The 18326-nt window shown below is 29.4% G+C and overlaps 1 protein-coding gene across 3 annotated transcripts in view; it reads right to left on the minus strand.

The window, feature by feature from the left end:
* Positions 1-10904: 10904 nt before the first annotated feature.
* LOC120776152 (uncharacterized protein CG3556) overlaps positions 10905-18326 on the minus strand; it is a 39503-nt gene continuing 32081 nt past the window's right edge. The window contains exons 1-7 of one of the 3 annotated variants that reach the window (XM_040106697.1): positions 16939-17099; positions 16758-16855; positions 13152-14452; positions 12776-12971; positions 12636-12713; positions 12491-12573; positions 10905-11515 (exon numbers count right to left, since the gene is read on the minus strand). In XM_040106697.1, coding sequence (XP_039962631.1) covers positions 11454-11515; positions 12491-12573; positions 12636-12713; positions 12776-12971; positions 13152-14448 — 1716 coding nt within the window. In that variant the 5' untranslated portion in view covers positions 14449-14452; positions 16758-16855; positions 16939-17099 and the 3' untranslated portion in view covers positions 10905-11453. Of the gene's footprint in view, positions 11516-12490; positions 12574-12635; positions 12714-12775; positions 12972-13151; positions 14453-16757; positions 17100-18326 lie in introns of those variants that run through there. The other 2 variants (XM_040106696.1, XM_040106698.1) reach the window with 2 other exon arrangements.

Here is an 18326-nt window from a genome sequence, read left to right on the forward strand (position 1 = left end):
GAAAATCAATATTTTCAAAAATGTATGTTTGTAAATTTGCTGTGCAAAAATTGGTAATAAACATATATAGCTACATACATATGTAAATCAACCGACTGCAGTAAAGTTAAAAAACTAGTCTAAAATGATTCAGCAATGTCGGGGAAAACGCCATTTTTAACGTTTTGAAGAAGGAATTGTGTAGAATTTCGCAAAAGGAAAAATTAACGGAGGAATAGAGAGAGTAAAACTTCTTCCGGGAGAGTAAAAATTCCTTCAAGAGAGTTAAAACCCCTTCAAGAGCGTAAAACTTCCTTCAGCAGAGTAAGAACTCTTTCAAGAGCGTAAAACTTCCTTCAGCTGAGTAAAAATTCTTGCAAGAGATTTCTTCAAGTTTGTTTTATTATTTCACGAAATCTTGAAAAATCTGTAAATAAAATATATCTGAGTAAAAATAACGCAGAAAAAATTTAGTTCCTTAAAAAGTCACAGACAGAATTGTAAAGACGAAAAAATTTGTATAAGTAAATAAAACGATGGATTAAAATCTAGAAATGGTATAAATTTGTCATTTAATATTTTTTCGAAAAAAAAGAAATTCTCCCAAGCAACAAACACAACTCGGCTTTTTTCGTGCACATAACAGAAGTAAAAACCGTTATATTTTTGACTGACTTAAACAATTTTGTTGTAATGTATTTTGTAGGTCTAGTCTTTAAACTAGTTTGTAAGCTAAATGACAAGTAATAAACGTGTAAACTAATTGTTAAGCGATAACTGTATAAATTTAAATGATACTTATATATGCGCATGTGCAACGAAGTGGAGAAGCTAACAAAGTTATAAAATATTTTACGATATAATAAATTGTAAAAAAAGTAGTAGAGATTTTCAATGATGCCAATCGACTGTAAATTCTGAAAATGACAATCCAGAAGTTAGCAAGAAATATACCTAGAATTACACAAACAACTTTAAGGGTTTTGCTTTTGTAGAGCTACGCGCAGTCGCTTACCAACGTTTAATATCTTCGAAATATTTGATAACTTTTTTAATATATTTTTTACCGTGTTCAACTTTTGTTTACTTTTTAGTTTTAATTTTCCTGATTTACTAACAAACGAAAGAAAATTGCTCACTACAACTAAAATATTACGAAATTCACGCGAAATGGTAAAAATGTAGAAAGAAAAATAATTTTGTTTAAAAAGGACTATAATTGTAAAAAATGAAATATTTTACTAAATATATTAATACATATGTGCATGTACACTGGAAAACTAGCAACATTGCGAAAAAATTATAACCCGAAAGCTAAAAAAACAAAACTGGTATAAAATCTGGAATAATTATTTTTCGCTAGTAACAGCGCATACCATAAAAAAATGTCTGAAATTACTTAAACTAATTTAATTAATCTAAAAAAAATTGTTTTTAAAACTGGCATAAAACTTTTCACGCAATAAATGTGCATACAACGTTGTACCACAAAGCACATATGCAAAATTTTGTAAGAAAAAGCTATAAAAGTAGTTGACAAAACTGGTATAAAAGTGTTAAAAAAGTTTATTTCGTTTAAAATGTATATTACACAGAACAAAAACTGCAGAATTTTAATACTAAAATATGTTTTAAAAAAGAAATCAGTGTTAAAAATTGTACGATACTTTCTCATATTCTATTTTTTGCTATAATTTTTTGTTTTTTTTGTTTCAATATTTTTATTTATTTCTTCCTATAATTTTTTTCTAATTTCTGCCATAAAAATTTATTTACAATTTTGTAACGTAATCTTTTTATACTATATTTACCTTACTATAATTTTTAGATATGTTTCCCATAATGACTCCCTATCAATTTTGTACCTACTTTTTTATAATTTTTTTAAAAATATTTTGTGTTTGTGAGTTTTTTAAAAATGTGTATGTAATATTTGTCTCTCTTTTTTTGTGCTATAATCATTTAGTTTTTTGTTTATAAAATTTCTATAATTATTTTAACATACATATATGCTGGAAGTGATTAAATGGAAGTGATTATAATTTGTGTCCTGTGAAATTTTCTATAATTATTTTAACATACATACATACATATATGCTGGAATTTTGTAAAATAATGCTAATTATTTTTAACATATTCTGGTAGCGATTTTCTAACCATATGCCATAATGTTTTTTTATTTATTTTTTTCATAATTTTTATTCTCATTCTGCAATAGAATTGTTATTTTACTTTTTTATTTTCCTATAATTTTTTTATTTGTCACCCATAATGACTTCCTATAATTTTTGTCCTATAAATTTTTCTATAATTATTTTTAATGTATATTTTGGTATCGATTTTATTTTAAATATACCATAATACTTTTCTTTAAACATGTTTGTTTATTTTGTCCCATAATTTTTTTTCTCTTTCTATTAAATTTTGCCTAATAGATAATTCCTAAAATTCTGTAATCTGCATTTAGTTTTTTATATATGTATATATTTTTCTATAAAAATTGTATATTTGTTTCCCATAATGACTTCCTATAATTTTGTCCTATAAATTTTTCTATAATTTTTAAAATTATAATTATATTAATAATTAATATATATTTTTTGTATTAACAATTTTCTAAAACTACAATAATTTTTTTTCTTATATTTTTACTTATTTTTTTCTATCATTTTTTTTATATTTTTTTATGAGATTTTGGCATAAAAATTATTTTCTCGACGTCCGTAACACAATAATTATTTTATTCATTTATTTTACTGTATTTTTTCCAAATTAATTTACTATAATGCTTTCCTATAATTTTTAACCTATAATTTTTTGATATTTTTCCCTATAATTTTTGCGTATATTTACTGTTATAAATTTTCTTACAATTCTGCTATAAAAAATTGAATATTTTTATATAAAAATCCATAACCTCGCTTCAACTAACCTATCAATTCAAGATACACATATTTCGAACTTTAATCAAGAAAAAAAGAAAAAAAATGGTATGTAATGGTAACCTATAAAACTAGCATCTCTGTATGAAAATATATATATTTATTAAAATTAGTAACGAATTGTAAAATTGATTTCGAAAAATGAACCGATTAATAATGGTATCGACTGTAAACACATATATAAATTATTACTTAAATATATATAAGCCGCGTTCGCATTGAACCATATATTATGTGCGTAAACAATTATTTACATTTAAATAAAATATTTGTAAATTATATTAAGTACATACAAATAGGCATATATACATACAAACATACTGACAAATAAACTTTAAAATAATTTAAATTTTCACTCAGTGCTGTAGCCTAATTTATGCTGTTACTTACTTAATAGCAACAAACAACAACAATAAAAAAATAACAATAACAATAAAAAAAATAACAATAACAACAACATAGCATAACACTGCATAACTGTACAGTGCAATTTACAGTCAGCAACAAAAGTTTCGTACACTGAAAAAAATCACACACAGCGAAAACTAAAAATGCTGGCATTCATTTTAGCTTTTTTGCCAAATTGTTTTTTTTTACATTAATTAATTAAATCAAATTATTTAAGTAATTAATTACATAAGTAAAATGTATGCTTCATTTATAAGCAATGTAAACTGTACCTTACACTGTGAGAAAATAAACTTTTGCTTATATAGAAATTGGGAGAGTCAATAAGTGTATATGTATGTATAACAAATATTTACAACAAAAACAAAAACACTTTCCCACATTAGTTGCGCTGTTATTTGCAAATATTATTTGCTGCTGTTTTTAGACTTAAATAAAGAAATAATTAAACATAATTAATTAATTTATTATTACAAGTAATTATTATCAAAATGTGTTGTTATTGTACAAGACCGCACAACAACATGCAAATCTACCCTTGTGTAACTTAAAAATCCATATAACTTAGAGAAACAAAAGCGAAAACAAAATATGTACTTTAATGAAATTTCAAAAAAATTTATTTAAAAAATATTAAATATTATAAAACACATATTGCGTGAGCAACACTCTGGAAACAATATCCAAAACATAAACTATGTAACCATATGCATTAATATATTTATAAAAATTGTATGCGAAAGATTTAACGTAAAAAACGAAATTACTAAAAAATTTGGTGAAGAGACTACGAACTTGTAAAGCAAACATGTTTGCGCTTGAAATATACAAAACTTAAATCATTAGGTCGCGAAAGGGAAAGTAAAAAAAAAATAAAAATAAATATATTAAGCAAAAATTCGAAAAGAAAAAAATTTGAAAAAAAATATAAATAAAACTATAAACGAAAGCGAAAAAATACAAAAAATATTCGAACGCGTTTCTTTGGAGACTTTTAAAGCTTGTGGTAAGTAAAATTAACGAAAAATTAAATTTAAAAAATTTGAAAAATATTAAATAAAAATTAAAAAAAAAAAAAAAAAAAAAACAAAAAAATTTAAAAAAAATTAAAACAAAAAAATTAAATTAAAAAATAAAAACATTTAGAAAAAATTAATTTAAAACAAAAACTATAGAATACTAGAACTTTGTTTAAAATATTTTTTTTTATTTGTTTCAATATTTTTCCAAATATATTTTTTAATTTATTTTTTAAATTCAGAATATTTTTAAATTCATTGGCTACATTTACAATTATTGATAAAAAAATGATCAATAACACAAATTTTTATTTTAAAATTGGCCGAAAATTTTAATAATAAAAAATATTTAGGCGTTTTTCTTTGAAATAATTTTAATTTTTTCTTTTAATTTAAAATTAGCAAGAACGTAAAAAAATTAGAGATTAATTTAACTTTATAAAAATAAGTTATAATATAATTTTTATATTTAAAAAACAGAAAAAAAAATTGTAAAAAATCAATTTCTAAAAATTGGTCGAAATTATTTAAAATTAGCAAGAACGTAAAAAAAATTAAAAATAACTTAGAAAAAAATTAGAGAGTAATTTAACTTTATTTAAAAGTAAATTATAATTTTTTAAATTTAAAAAAGTAGAAAAAATTGTAAAAAACAAATTTCTAAAAATTGGTCGAAATTTTATATTTTCCAAATTTGATTTATATGGCTTGGTAATGCCTTAATATAATGTCTTATTTAAAATAAAAATAAAAAACATTTATTATGCTCATACTATGTATGTATTAAAAACTGGTCTAAACTTACTCCCACGCTATAATTCGTTTTTAGATAGTTTTAAAACCGCATAAAATATTCTACGTGCTTAGTACTGGCTAGATACAAGTTAGAATTAGATAATCGTATTTTTTTTTAATATGCATAGCTATTTCAAAAAACTGGTCGAAACTTTTTATATTTTATTTATATTATTTAAATTTAGGTAGTTTGGTAGAATATGTTAGTTAAATTATGTATTTAAAAAATTTTATTAAATTTGCATGTTAAAAAAGTTTAGACCAGACTCAAACCCATTCAATAAAGTTTTTCCAACTGGTTTTAAAACTTCATGAAATAAATCCCTGGGTTTATTGCTATATGAGATAGGCGTAGAAAACTAAAAACTGAAAACATTTTTAAAACCGGCAAAAAGCTTCTGGTATAATTTTTTTCGACAATGAATTATTATTTTAAGACTAAAAACATATGCAAATGTTACGAAAAAGGGTGTTTATAAAATTGGTGTAAGTTTTATTTTTTCATACAAAATTGGCAAGATTTGGAGAAACATTAAACATGTGTTAAATAATTTCTGTAATAGTTTTTATACTTACGCGTCTTTCCTTTAACTATAATGTGATATGCTGAAATGTAGAAAATTACCATAAAACTTGCTATTAATGGCAAAAGCTTCAGTCAAATCTGGTATTATTTTTTTTTTAATTAGTGTTTGTGCAACAAAATGCGGTTTTTGATACTCCAAATGAAGTCTGATATTATGCCAAAGATTTTCATAAAACTGGTATAAATTTTGCTCTCTACTAATCTGGTATAAAATTTGTTCAAAGTTACCCTTTGACACAAAATGCTGTTTTTGATACTCCAAATGAAGTCTGATATAATGTCAAAGATTTTGATAACACTGGTATAAATTTTTCGCTCTACTAAAACATAGTTATAATTAAAAAAGCATTCATATGTTTGTAAGTCTGATATAAATTGAGTTTTGACTTTTGCCAAATCTGGAATAATTTTTTCAGTTGGTTTTTGTACAACAAAATGCTGTTTATGATAATAATTTTGAAACTGGTATAAATTTTGTGCTTTACGAAAACATAGTTATAATTAAAAAACATCAAAAGGTATGTAAATCAGCTAATAACTGGTATAAAATAAAATTTTAAAACTGGTATAAAATTTTTCTCTTCACTAAAACATAGTTCTTTAAAAAAAAACATCAAAATGTTTGTAAATTAACATTTTAGAACATTTTAAAATATTTTTTTTCTTTTCTAACAGATTTGTTACTTACGTTTCTTCCCATTGGTCCAGATACATATGTATGTATATCGATATTTAACCAAGAAAATGCTTTTTAAATTCGCTTAATCGTAAATATATTTGTATTTTCTCTAATATTATTTATTTAAATATAGTTTATTTAGCAGCGAATATTACTTTGTCTTACATAGCTTAATGCTTATTTTACTGCTTGCTAAAAATTTAATGATAACAAAATTTTAATTTTTTTTTAATTTTGCAAAATTAAAACTAACTAAAAACATTTTGCTGTATGTAAATAATTTTTCAAAATTTGTAAATAAAAATATAATATCATAAATAATTTTTTAAAAATATTTTTTTTATTTTTTTTTGTAATATTTTTTTTATATATATGTTTTTATTGGTTTTTTTTTGTTTCATAAATTAGCTTATTTTGATTTTTTTTTTTGGTTTGCATTATTTTATATATAAAACTCGAACTGAGCGTAGTAAAAGCTTTTTTCCTTTAATAAGTTGTTTTTGTAACAAATTTATTTGTAAAACATTACACACATATAATTTTTTGTAAAGGTTGTGTTTCCTGCAAAATAACTGTATTTTGCAATAATATCGACTTTTTGTAATTTAACATACGCTTAAATTTTGTTTTTGCAAATGTTTAGGTTAACTTTTTTTTATTTTATCGATTGCTTTCAAAAAGCATTAAAGTATGAATGTTTTTTCCTGTCAAAAATAATTTTCAAAATTGCATTAAAGTTTTTTTTTAATATTTTTTGACGTTAAAAAATAATTAAGAAAAAGTTTATAAAATTTTCTTTGAAAGAAAAATATTTTTTTTAAATAAAAAAAAAATTAATAAGAAAATTTCAAGCTTCTTTTGGTTTCAAATTAAGAGTAAAACTACTCCTTTCATCTTTGGCGTATTTATCTTTTCAATACCCTATGTGATTTTAATAATATTTCATTTATCGATTATTAATCGTCTCCTTAATTACATTAATTACGTTAAGCATAAATAGAATAGTTGATACACACGAATACATAGCTTTAGAAGTCGAGAGTAAAGTTTAGAGCGAGCAGAGGAAACTACTACGAGCCTACATATAGTATATGGCCATTTGGATTACAGCGTTGCATTTTCGTACTGGCTTCGTACAGTTTACTGCATGTTTGTGGTTTAAGAAACTACTTCTGCAAATGGTTATACTAGTTACATATTTATTTAGAGCCTTTAAGCAATTTAAGTGAGTTAATAGTTTATGCCATAATACGGGATTACGTAAATACAACTCTGCACATAGAGCTTAACTTATTTTTTCTATGTGTATGCGACTTTTTTGTATAATGGGGTGAGTATATGCGTTTATATAGATCTAAGTAAGTTTTAGGTATGGGCATTCGTATGTATTTTTAATTGTTGTAAATTAATTGTAATTAACAAAAATTTATATGATAAAAAATTAGATTCAAGCATGGAATTTATTTTTATAGATAGTGCTGTTTGAAAGTTATTATGTTATTTCAAAAATAAATTAATTAAAAATTCTGAATTAAGAAAATTAATTAAAATTACAGATGAAAAAAAATTTTAAATAATTTAATTTACTCTAAGCTAAAATATTTTTAAATTTATAATTTTTATTAATTTTCTTAATTTTTTTTGCCTGTAATTTTAATTAATTTTCTTAATTTAGAATTTTTAATTAATTTAATTTTAAATTTTATAGCAAATTTTAATAAAAATTATTTATAGTACTTTTGTTATTTAAAATAATTTTAGTTTTTTTTTTAATTTTCAAATAAAATTCAATATTTTCATTTTTTTATTTTAATCAATTTATGATTTTTTAAAGGTAAAGAAAAAACAACCTAAAAAAATAAAATAAAAATAAATTAAAAAATTAAAAATATTATAAACAATTCTCTAAACGAAAATGCGTGGAAAATTCTTAATGTGCACAAAAAATTATAATTAAAAATATATATATCTAGATCGGAAGAAAAAAAAATTAAATAAATTTAAAAATTCTATAATGTTTTTTTTTATTTAATATATTTTATATTTATATGAAATCACAAAATTTTAATTTTTACTAAATTTTTTTTAAATAAAACAAAAAAACGCAAAGATACATAGGTTTGTTATTAAATAATATATAAATATAAATATAGAATTTTTTTTGTTTTAAATTAACAAAATGAAAAGATTTTTTATTTTTTTATTTAATATATTTTAAAATAAAATTTAAAAATTTTTTTTGTTAATTTTTTTTTTCAACAAAATTGTAATATTTTTAATTGTTTATTTAAATAAAATAAAAAACGCAAACAATAGCAAAAAATATTAAAAAAAATATATGTATATAAAAATTGTGTAATTTTCTTTAAAAAATAGCAAAATTAAAAGATTTTTGATTATTAATAATGAAATTAGTATTAAAAATATTTAAATAACAATTTTTTTAATAAACTTTAAAAATCGTTTTATTTTTTAATCACATATTTTCAAAGAAAAAAGTTTTTTTCAATAAAATTGCAAATTTTTTATATTTTTTGATAATTTACTTTTAAAGAAAACAAGAAAAATATTTTTTTAGTTCCTTTCCTTGCGCAGCTTAATATTTTAACGCTTAAACATTTAGCTAGTTATTATTTGTTATTAAAAAATATTTTTTGCTTGCTTATGCTGCCATATTTATTATTTAATTGCTTATCGCTGCTGAGTATTTGTATATTTTTGCCTTAATTTGCTATTATTCTTTATTAATATTAACTGTTATACACATATTTTATTATATGTGCATAAATTAATTTCAATAAATATTTATTTATTTTTATTATGTTGTATTTAAGCATATTTTTTGTTATTTTTTTAAATAAATGTATATTGTTTTTTATTTTTTCATATTTTTTATTTATTTTTTATTTTTTGTTAAAGCATACTTTTTATTTTATTTTTTTATAAATATTTATTACTTTTTTGTCTCAAAGCAAATTTTAAATATTTTTTTTAAAGCATATTTTTATTATTTTTGAAATATTTTTTAATAAGTAATTCAATTTAATTTCGAACAACTTAAAGTTTTTTTTTTCAATAAAATGCTTTTTTGTATCTTTTATTTAATTTTTTATAGTTTTTATTTTTTTCTACGTGTATGTTTGTATGATGCTGTTTTTAATATAATTCAAAATAAAAAATAAGAAGAAAACTTTTGTATTGGTGAAGAATATTGCTCATTTTTTAAAGTATTTTCTAAAGAAAATTATAAAGCAAACAAAAAAAAACAATTAAAAAATTCGTAACAAAAACTTTTTCGAAAAAGTTTTTTGATAAATTTAATTTTAATTATTTTATAAAAAAAAATATAAATCAAATAAAAAATAACTAAAAAATTCTGAATCATTTCAGTTTTTTCATTTATTTTTTCTTCCAAGTATTTTTTATTAAACCATAACCAAAATTTTAAATATTTTTTTTTATTTAATAGAAAAATGCTAATATTTATATAAATTAATTATTTCAGCTTTTTAAAAAATTTAAAATCGAAATTGTTGATAAAAAAATTAATTAATATATAGAAACACAAAGTTTTAATTGAAAACCAGAACTTTTTGGAAAATATATAAAAACCTTTTTTTGAACGAATTAATCATTTCAGTTTTTTTTTTAATAAATTTTTTTCTTTTAAATATTTTTTTATTTTCAAAACTTTAATTTTTTTGTAAATTTAATTAAAAAATTTTGAATCAAAGCTAATAAAATATTAAGGTAATTTTTTGGGAAAAAAAATTAAAAATAGTAGTTAATTTAAAAAAAAATTAAAAATAGTAATTAAATTAAAAAAAATGAAAACAAAATTTGTTTTCGATTTTTTTTGGAAATTATATTTACATAACATTATATTTGGTTCGAATTAAGAATATTTTTTTTCAAGCAAAATAATTTCTTATACATATATGCACATATGTACATATGTATGTATGTATGTATGTATGCCTGTGTGTATATTTCATCATTTTCCAACTCACTTGTATTCACATATACTTTTTCTAACTGCCTGCATGTGTATATATTTAATGCATTATAACAATATAAGCTTCATTATGCTACATGTACATAATTATGTATGTTTGTTTATGTGTATGTAGACGACACGATTTAGTTAACATGGACGTTCGATGCTGCCTACAGCTATTTTTAATATTAATTAATTCCCTCCTCTTGTATGGGTGCGCATGTACTGTATGTGTATAGATATATGTATATGTATGGTTGTGTGTGTCTTTATAGCGGTGTGTGTATGCTTATACATTATGTTATTATGTGTGATTTATGTATGTATGCATGTGCCTTTCCCAAACTGGCTGTCTGTGTGGCAATATGTGCATGTATTGGTGACCTTTGTTCACCTGCTTTTATTGTTATCCTTCACATGTCTTATCACGTTTATCAATATTTCGCTTTTTTGCTTTATTAATAGCATTTTTTCGCCTTTCTTTTTTTTGTTAATTTTGTTTTTTTTTTCTTGCTTCGTCAATGCTTTTCTGCTGCTTCCTTTTATATTTATTCAATTATAATTAGCATTTCTTTGTATTTATCAATTTCACATTTCGAAAAATATTTATTTTGTTTAAATATTTTTTAATATTTTTTAATTTTTTTAATTTTTTTTTTAATATTTATAACTGAATTTTGCCCTTGTCTTGGCTAAAGCGCGGAACTTTTGTTTGATTAATTCGCTTTTGGTTGTAGTTTTTCCGTTTTTTACTTTTTTACTTTTTTCAGATTTCATTTTCTAAATTTTTAGTTCATACTCTTACACTGTATTTACCGTTAATGTAGTTGTATGCATGTATATATTTGTTGTGTATATTTGTATTCGCATTTACTTTATTATTTATGGCCTCCTGTTATTCATAGCAGTATATTGTATGTATGTATGTATATATTAGTTTCATTATTTAATATATATGTATATGTAGTTTGTTTGTTCTTACTCTTCCACCCACTACTTTCGCTTAATTTTTACTTCTATTGCTGCTTGTGTCATACGCTGAGAGAGCTTAGAGCTTTTTATACCAGTATAAGTAATGCTCACCATCCTCGACCATAAGCTCGTCGACGCCTGCAAGCGAAGAAAACAAAAGCAGTTATAATTAATCATAAGAACTTCATAAATCGAAAAAGCGCTTTGAGCCTATCTTAGATGTCTATTCTAGGCAGCTAATATCAGTCTCGGCTATGTCTCCTGGTTCGCCAAAAGGTCTGGTTGGTCAAGCCGACACAAAGGTTTGAAATCATTCTTGGAAGTTCTTCTCTAATGACAACATGTGGTGGTCCTGATATTCTGATAGTCCCCAGAATAATGTCTAATGTTCTCTCCGAGGACATCACGTTCAATGTTAACTATACTTGTGGTCGAATATAAAATTAAAGGCCTTGGAAGGCAGCAAGTTTCTGCAGGTTCGATGAAATCAACTCAGAAATTAGGTTTGCTGAAAAACAGGAAAAGGAAAAAATTTGGAGGTCGCGAAGAGAAACGAGAGAACTCAAGAGCAAGCTGGACATTATGTTTATGGTTACAAAATCCTTAAAAAGAAAGAAAGGGAATCCAGATGTTAACCGGAAGGGACAACTCTGGATCGCAAGAGAGTTTCTTCTTCTTCTTTATTGGCATAGACACCGTTTATGTGGTTATAGCCGAGTTTACAACAGCCCATCAGTCGCTTTTTCTTTTCGCCGTTTGGAGCTTCCAAGTGCAGCCAGGTTCTTCTCCACCTGGTCTTTCCAACGAAGTGGAGGTCTTTCTCTTTTTTTTTAAATTTCATTCGAACTCAACTTTGATCCCGAGCGTTCTTTTAAGAAACTATGTCTAGCAGACAGAGCTCGGAGGGTTATCATACTTAAGTTCGGAGTTTTAAAAACCTCGAATAAAGACGAGTTGAGGCTCGACGGCGATTTTTTGATTTTCAAAGCTAGGGTTCTAAATTTTTGCTGATTGACTTAGGACAAATGGAAAGAGCTTTCATAATAATCTCGTTCTTCCAGGTCCGAATCCAAACCTGCGCAAAATACTTCTAATTATAGGGCTTTTACTTACCGACTGGTGCAATCAGCTGATTGCCTGGTGTATTATTAGGATCTGGTAACTCAGGCAAACGATACAGCAGCCAGTAGTTGTACCTGGCCGAAAGAAACATGATTACGTAAAGAGACTTTAAAAATAAAACTGCTCAGAAGCTTACCCCCTGGGCTCCTCCTTTTTGCCGGCTAGTGTGTGTACATAATGTCCGTTTGGCCATTCACGCGCCTCGAAAGCAAATCTGCAGAAAATTATAACAAAGTTAAAACACTTAGAAACATAAATATTTGGTGAGGGAGTTACCGTGGATCCAAATCGGCAGCCTGTGTCATGGCCTTGAAGAAACTGGTGTTCTTTGGAGAGACCAGCGAGAGCGAGAACGTTTCCGTCACATTCGAGCCCACCCACAGTGTGTATGTGTAGGAGACATTCTTCGAGTCCGACTCCTCGGCCGATGATGTAAGTCCATAGGGTACAGCTAGTTTTGGTTCGCCATTTTCTAATTGAGTTTTGTGGTTTTTGCGAATTTTTTCAATTGTTTTGTTTCGTTTATTTTTGTTGGTGTGTTTAGTTTGAGTTTAATTGTGTGATTTTTTTCGGTTTTGGTACATTCATGTGTTTTTTTGGGGAGTGTATTTAATATTAAGCTTTAAAGCGTTATGAAATCTTGCTAACTTACCTGAAGTTGGATCACTGTTCTCGCGTATCACGTGATCGCACTGTAGTGCACGCACTGCGCCCAGTCCCTTCCAACCCAACGCCAGTATAATGTCCGCGGTCAAACCTACGCCGATGCCGGGGTCCTGTCCATCGTGCAATGGCTCTTCAGTCCAACCGCCGTCCTCACGTTGCCGACTCAATATCCACTTTGATGCGGCGGTACGGTTCCAAGAGCCGGCGGGATCGTGCTCGAGATCTTGCAATGCCTGCATAGCCAATGCAGTGCTGCGCAGTGAACCGAAGCCGCCGCGTGGATCCTGCAAACTGGCCAATCCTCTGGCAGGCCGTCGTACAAAGTGCTGTAGATGGCGATGCCGATGATCGGTCACAATGCAGCGCAGCGCCAATATAACCATGGCAATGGTGTCCACACCCTGATCCGTTACGCCGCTCGCTATATCCAGCAGTCGGCGTATTTGGCGCTTGCGCACATGCGCAGCCGCACTACACGCCGACAGCGTGGCTAAGGCGAACTCATTATCTTGCGCCGGTTCATGATGCTGAAGCGTGGCGACTAAGTCGTGGCCATGAAAATGTTTCGGATCCTTACACAGCGAACCGAGTGCCAGCACGTAACGCGCCAGTTTCTCCAGATTCAGCGGTTTCGGCAGCGTATGATGACGATCCAACATGGCCAATATTTCAATTTCCATCTCCTTCACGGACAATGTGTCCTCCAGCTCTTGTATGATCTGCAAGTGGCCATCGGCGTCAGTGGGATCGCGTGCGCCGGACAACTCCTTAGCCAAAATAACGACATGCGTGTCATTGCCCCAACCATAATCAGCAGCACGTTTTTCCTTCAACCAATCCAACGCCTTCAAGATGGCTTCTTGTTCACGCTTGTCCGGACCAGGCGAACCGATAATATCATGTTCAGGCGCAGTGGTAGCAGTAGTTGTTGTAGTGCTTGCAGTGGTGGACGTGAGCGTTGCAGCTGTGCTAACAGATTCTAAAGCAGTTTCGGCATCAACCACGGGTTCGCTGGTGGAGACGGCAGGCGTCTGTAGTGGCGTACTAGTTGTGGACACACCATGCTCAAGCACGGCCGAGGATGCAATGGTATTGGCATTAGTTTCGGTTTGCGGAATACTACTCAAGAGTTGTGCCCCTGTGGCCGCAGGTGTCGGTGCGACCGTGGGGATAAACGCGACACCTACTCTAGTGAAGACGGCGAGCTGTAGAAAGGCGATTATCAGCGCGGTAAAGATTATGGAGTTCGTACGCGTTGTAGTTGCGAGTATTACGCGAGCCATATTGCTGCAAAGAGAAGTAGAAATTGTGCCGTTAGTTTAAGAGTTTTAACGAATGTATAACGGAAGTTGCAAAGCCTCGTACTTTCGTCGAAAATTCCGCCGTTATTCTTATGCATAAATGTCAACTGGCCGACTCGCAGCCCCAAGTTAAACTGTTAGCCTTGGCAGTCAAGGCCGCAAATGTCCCTAATCCACCCACGTGACAGGTATAGCGACCTTTCACCTACACAAGAGTATATTAACTGTACAGTGCGGCTGAGTGATTTCGCAACTTGTGCAGCACCTTAATGTGTCGCCCTCAAAATAAATGATAAGCATAATAATAAACCGTTATGTATCATCAACCGAAACAAAAGGACGCCGCAAAGTTTATCGACTGGAATGCTTGTGGCCACATTAGGTGCTAAGTGATTTCCGGTGCTCATGTCCCGTTATAAATATATATAAGTATATGTATGTATATATATAGATGTTTATGTCTATTTTCCCAAACCCAAACAATTACTTTGTGGTATTCCACTCTAACCGGCACCCTCTACTGTACCCCACCGCTGCCGGCACATTTCATCCGTCTTGTTGTGTCCAATTTAGTGAGAAAATTCTAGTCCACACACAATACGACAAAGCATATCGCCAACAGACACCTTCACTATCACTATTAATGGTTTCATTTCCTGCTCCGCGTCCTTCGCATGCCACTCATTGACTTACAAATCGCTTGGTCGCATTGATGGCACTTCCATCATTGTTGATAATGATGGAACATCGGGTTCCGTTTTTGTGTTGCGTCCGTAAATGTCACTGCGCATTCAAGCGACGAACGTTTAATGTGTTTGTCAAGTGACCGAGCGAGCGGAGTGGGAGGCATGCGGTACTTTTGTGGGTTTGTAGTTGGTTAGTAGGTGCCGGTGGCGGGGTTGATTGCTAAAAATACTACTCGCTTTATGTTCAGCTTAGTTGACTCGCAGGCACTTGCACAAATCGCAATACACTTTAATTTGAAGAATTTATATGCCATTTAACGAAACCACAAACGGCAGGTAGGTCGAAAAACAATCGTATTTAAGTTATATTCAGCGTATGATTAAGTTCGAAGATTTTAGATAATCTAATTTCGCGGTTTCCTGAAAACCATTCACAAGCTCAGAGTCAGCCAACTTCACGAATGAGTTTTTGGAAGCCTAACACGAAGCTTGTGACCATTTTCTTGAACACTTGTTGCACTTAACTTGATAACTACGACTTTTAAAGAGCCGACTATGTGATAAGAATATAAGAACTCATGAAAACTGCGGACGATGAGAACAACAAAGTGGTCTCTGAAACTGGAATTGGGTACAATAATTGATTTGTCATCTGTGGTCCGAGTGGTCCGCATAAAAACTAAACAAATCCTGGACCGGCCAGTGGAGCTGTTGCCGTCGAAATGATCTGTAATTAAAGTCTCACAAACCCCTTAATACACGGTTATGAACCTTATGTGAGTTTCTTCTCCATAAGTCGCATGAAAATCCGGTTGGCGGTTAAGCGTCCATTGTAGCTGTTGTCGTAAACCTTGAAGTGGTCTATAATATTCACTTCTTAAAGTAAATTCTTTTTCTATAGGCCTCATTAAAGTCCGGCTGTCGGTTCATTCAGTCTATTTGGAACCACTTAACTTGGAGCTAGTGAGAGGATTACCATGTAAGCTCTCCATAACTCAATCAGCTTTCCAAAACTGAGCAGTCGCAGATATTGATGGGTTTCTCGGCTTATTTAAAGTTTAGTCCTACAATTTTGAAACTTTAAGAGACCAAAAGCACTCATAAGTTCCTATAATGCCGAGTCAACTTGGAGCAGATCGCTGCTGAGAAATCGCGCGAGTAAGTTCAATGCAAAAGAAATTTTAAGTAGTCAGAAGTAGAAGAAATTGAGTTTTATTGCGAAATTTTCCACAAATTGATGAAATTAGAGATCTGCAACTGGAATACTTGAAGAAGAGCTGCAAGAAATGTGAACTCTAACTAGACGAATTGGTTGTAAGATTCAAGGGCACGACGCTGAGTATAACGAGTTCCTAATGCACAGTAGAACGAAGGACTTGAAGTCGTTTTCAAAGGCGGTGTTATCCAAAGACTTACTATCTCATCTACAGTCTGGATTACTTGAGATAAGTCTTTGGCTTGCACTACGAACTCTTTGGAGTTATAGACTCAGTTTTCATTATCTCTTTATTGTGAGGATTAGAAAGCGGTTCTAAAAGCTATACAAAACAAAACCGGTGTGACTTAAATATTTTCTTTCTCAAATATTGCGTTTGAAGAGCTCACCTTTTACACACTTTTCAATTTCTCTTATGAATTTTCTTTATATAACTTTATAAAAGTTAATTTTCACACGTTTCCTTCTTGCACTTGTACAAAGAAATCTATAAAGAAAACATTTAGCAATGTCCGGCCACAACAACAAGCGCGTTTCGCGTGCGGTATTTAATAAGCTTGAATGCCTTACATCAAAACAACCGTTACTACACGCAATGCACGTTTCAACACAAGTGTCAAACTTTTTTCATTGGACTTTCCCTTAATTTGATAAATTTCAAATATGTTTATTTCGCTTGTTTTTCACTTTTTCGCGCGCACGTTGTTATGGGGACAACCGCTGCCGTTGGCGCACCGCACAAAACAAAACGCAACTCAATGAAGCGATGAAGCAACTCTATAGCGCTGACCGCCACTCACCAACACCTACAAGGCGCAAGCGGCAACTTGTACGCATACACACACAGGCGCGTTTGTACTCATTCACACACACCCACACACAAAGCGACATTATTTTAGAAGACAATTGACATTTGCTGCGACGCGTGTCGCCTCAATTTACAGCCCACTTGGGTTGACTGGTGGCAGTGTGACGATTACCGGAGGGGTTGCTTGTAAAGTGGCGTAGCGCAGCGCTGCGCAGCGCACCGTTATACGCTGTCAGCTGCCATGAATCGTTTGTTCGACGAAGCATTGCAAACACTTTAATCCCTGAAGGTTGCACGGACAGCAGTTGAAGAAGTAGGTTTCGGCGTTTTTTTAGCGGCGAGTGGTGACTTTAAGGTGGATATACATATGTACACATGTATGTTTATGTGTAGGGGCAGTAGTAGTGCCGTTGCTCGCTGCCGCGTCGCTGTTACCGCTACTAATACAAAGACTATGATGGTCCATAAAGTTAATTAGGCGTCCGTTAGACGCACGAACGAACCTATCAAGAGGCGTACATAAGAACAAAGCGTTGATGACACAGTGATGCGTATTGCGGAAATTAATAGTAAAAATATATATTAGGTGTAATGCAACTTAATTGAGAAAGCTCATAGCTTCATACTCGTAAGAAAGAATATATATCTTGTTACTCCTCTCACATGGTTGCGCCAACTGAAACGACTGAGCGTTTTGCGAGGCATTTGTTGTTGCTGTAGCCAGTAAAATACTAACTAATTATTTTTTGGTTTCATTTGTTATTGTTGTGGGCCAGACATTTTTTTCAAACACTTTTTCGTCTACTCGGCACTAGTAATAGAAGACGAAACAGTTTAAAGTCACGATTTCTTAACGCCGAGTGTTCATAAACTGAGCCGTTCGGCGGGCTCTCACGACTTTCATTTAACTTTTCTATTTTCATGTGAATTTCACTTCTTTAAATTTATTCCATCTCACAGCGTTTAAATTCACCATATCTCATTTTGAATTTTTATTATTTTTTTAAATGATATTTTAAATTTCGTTTTGAATTCATTTTTGTTTAAAATTAAAATTTTTTTTTTAATTAAAATTTTTTCTCCAATTTTTTTTACCAATTTCGTTACACAGTGCCAATTGTTCCATTGCAATCTAACGCCCCTACATACC

The sequence above is a fragment of the Bactrocera tryoni genome, chromosome 4 (genome assembly GCF_016617805.1).
Source record: "Bactrocera tryoni isolate S06 chromosome 4, CSIRO_BtryS06_freeze2, whole genome shotgun sequence".
NCBI lineage: Eukaryota > Metazoa > Arthropoda > Insecta > Diptera > Tephritidae > Bactrocera > Bactrocera tryoni.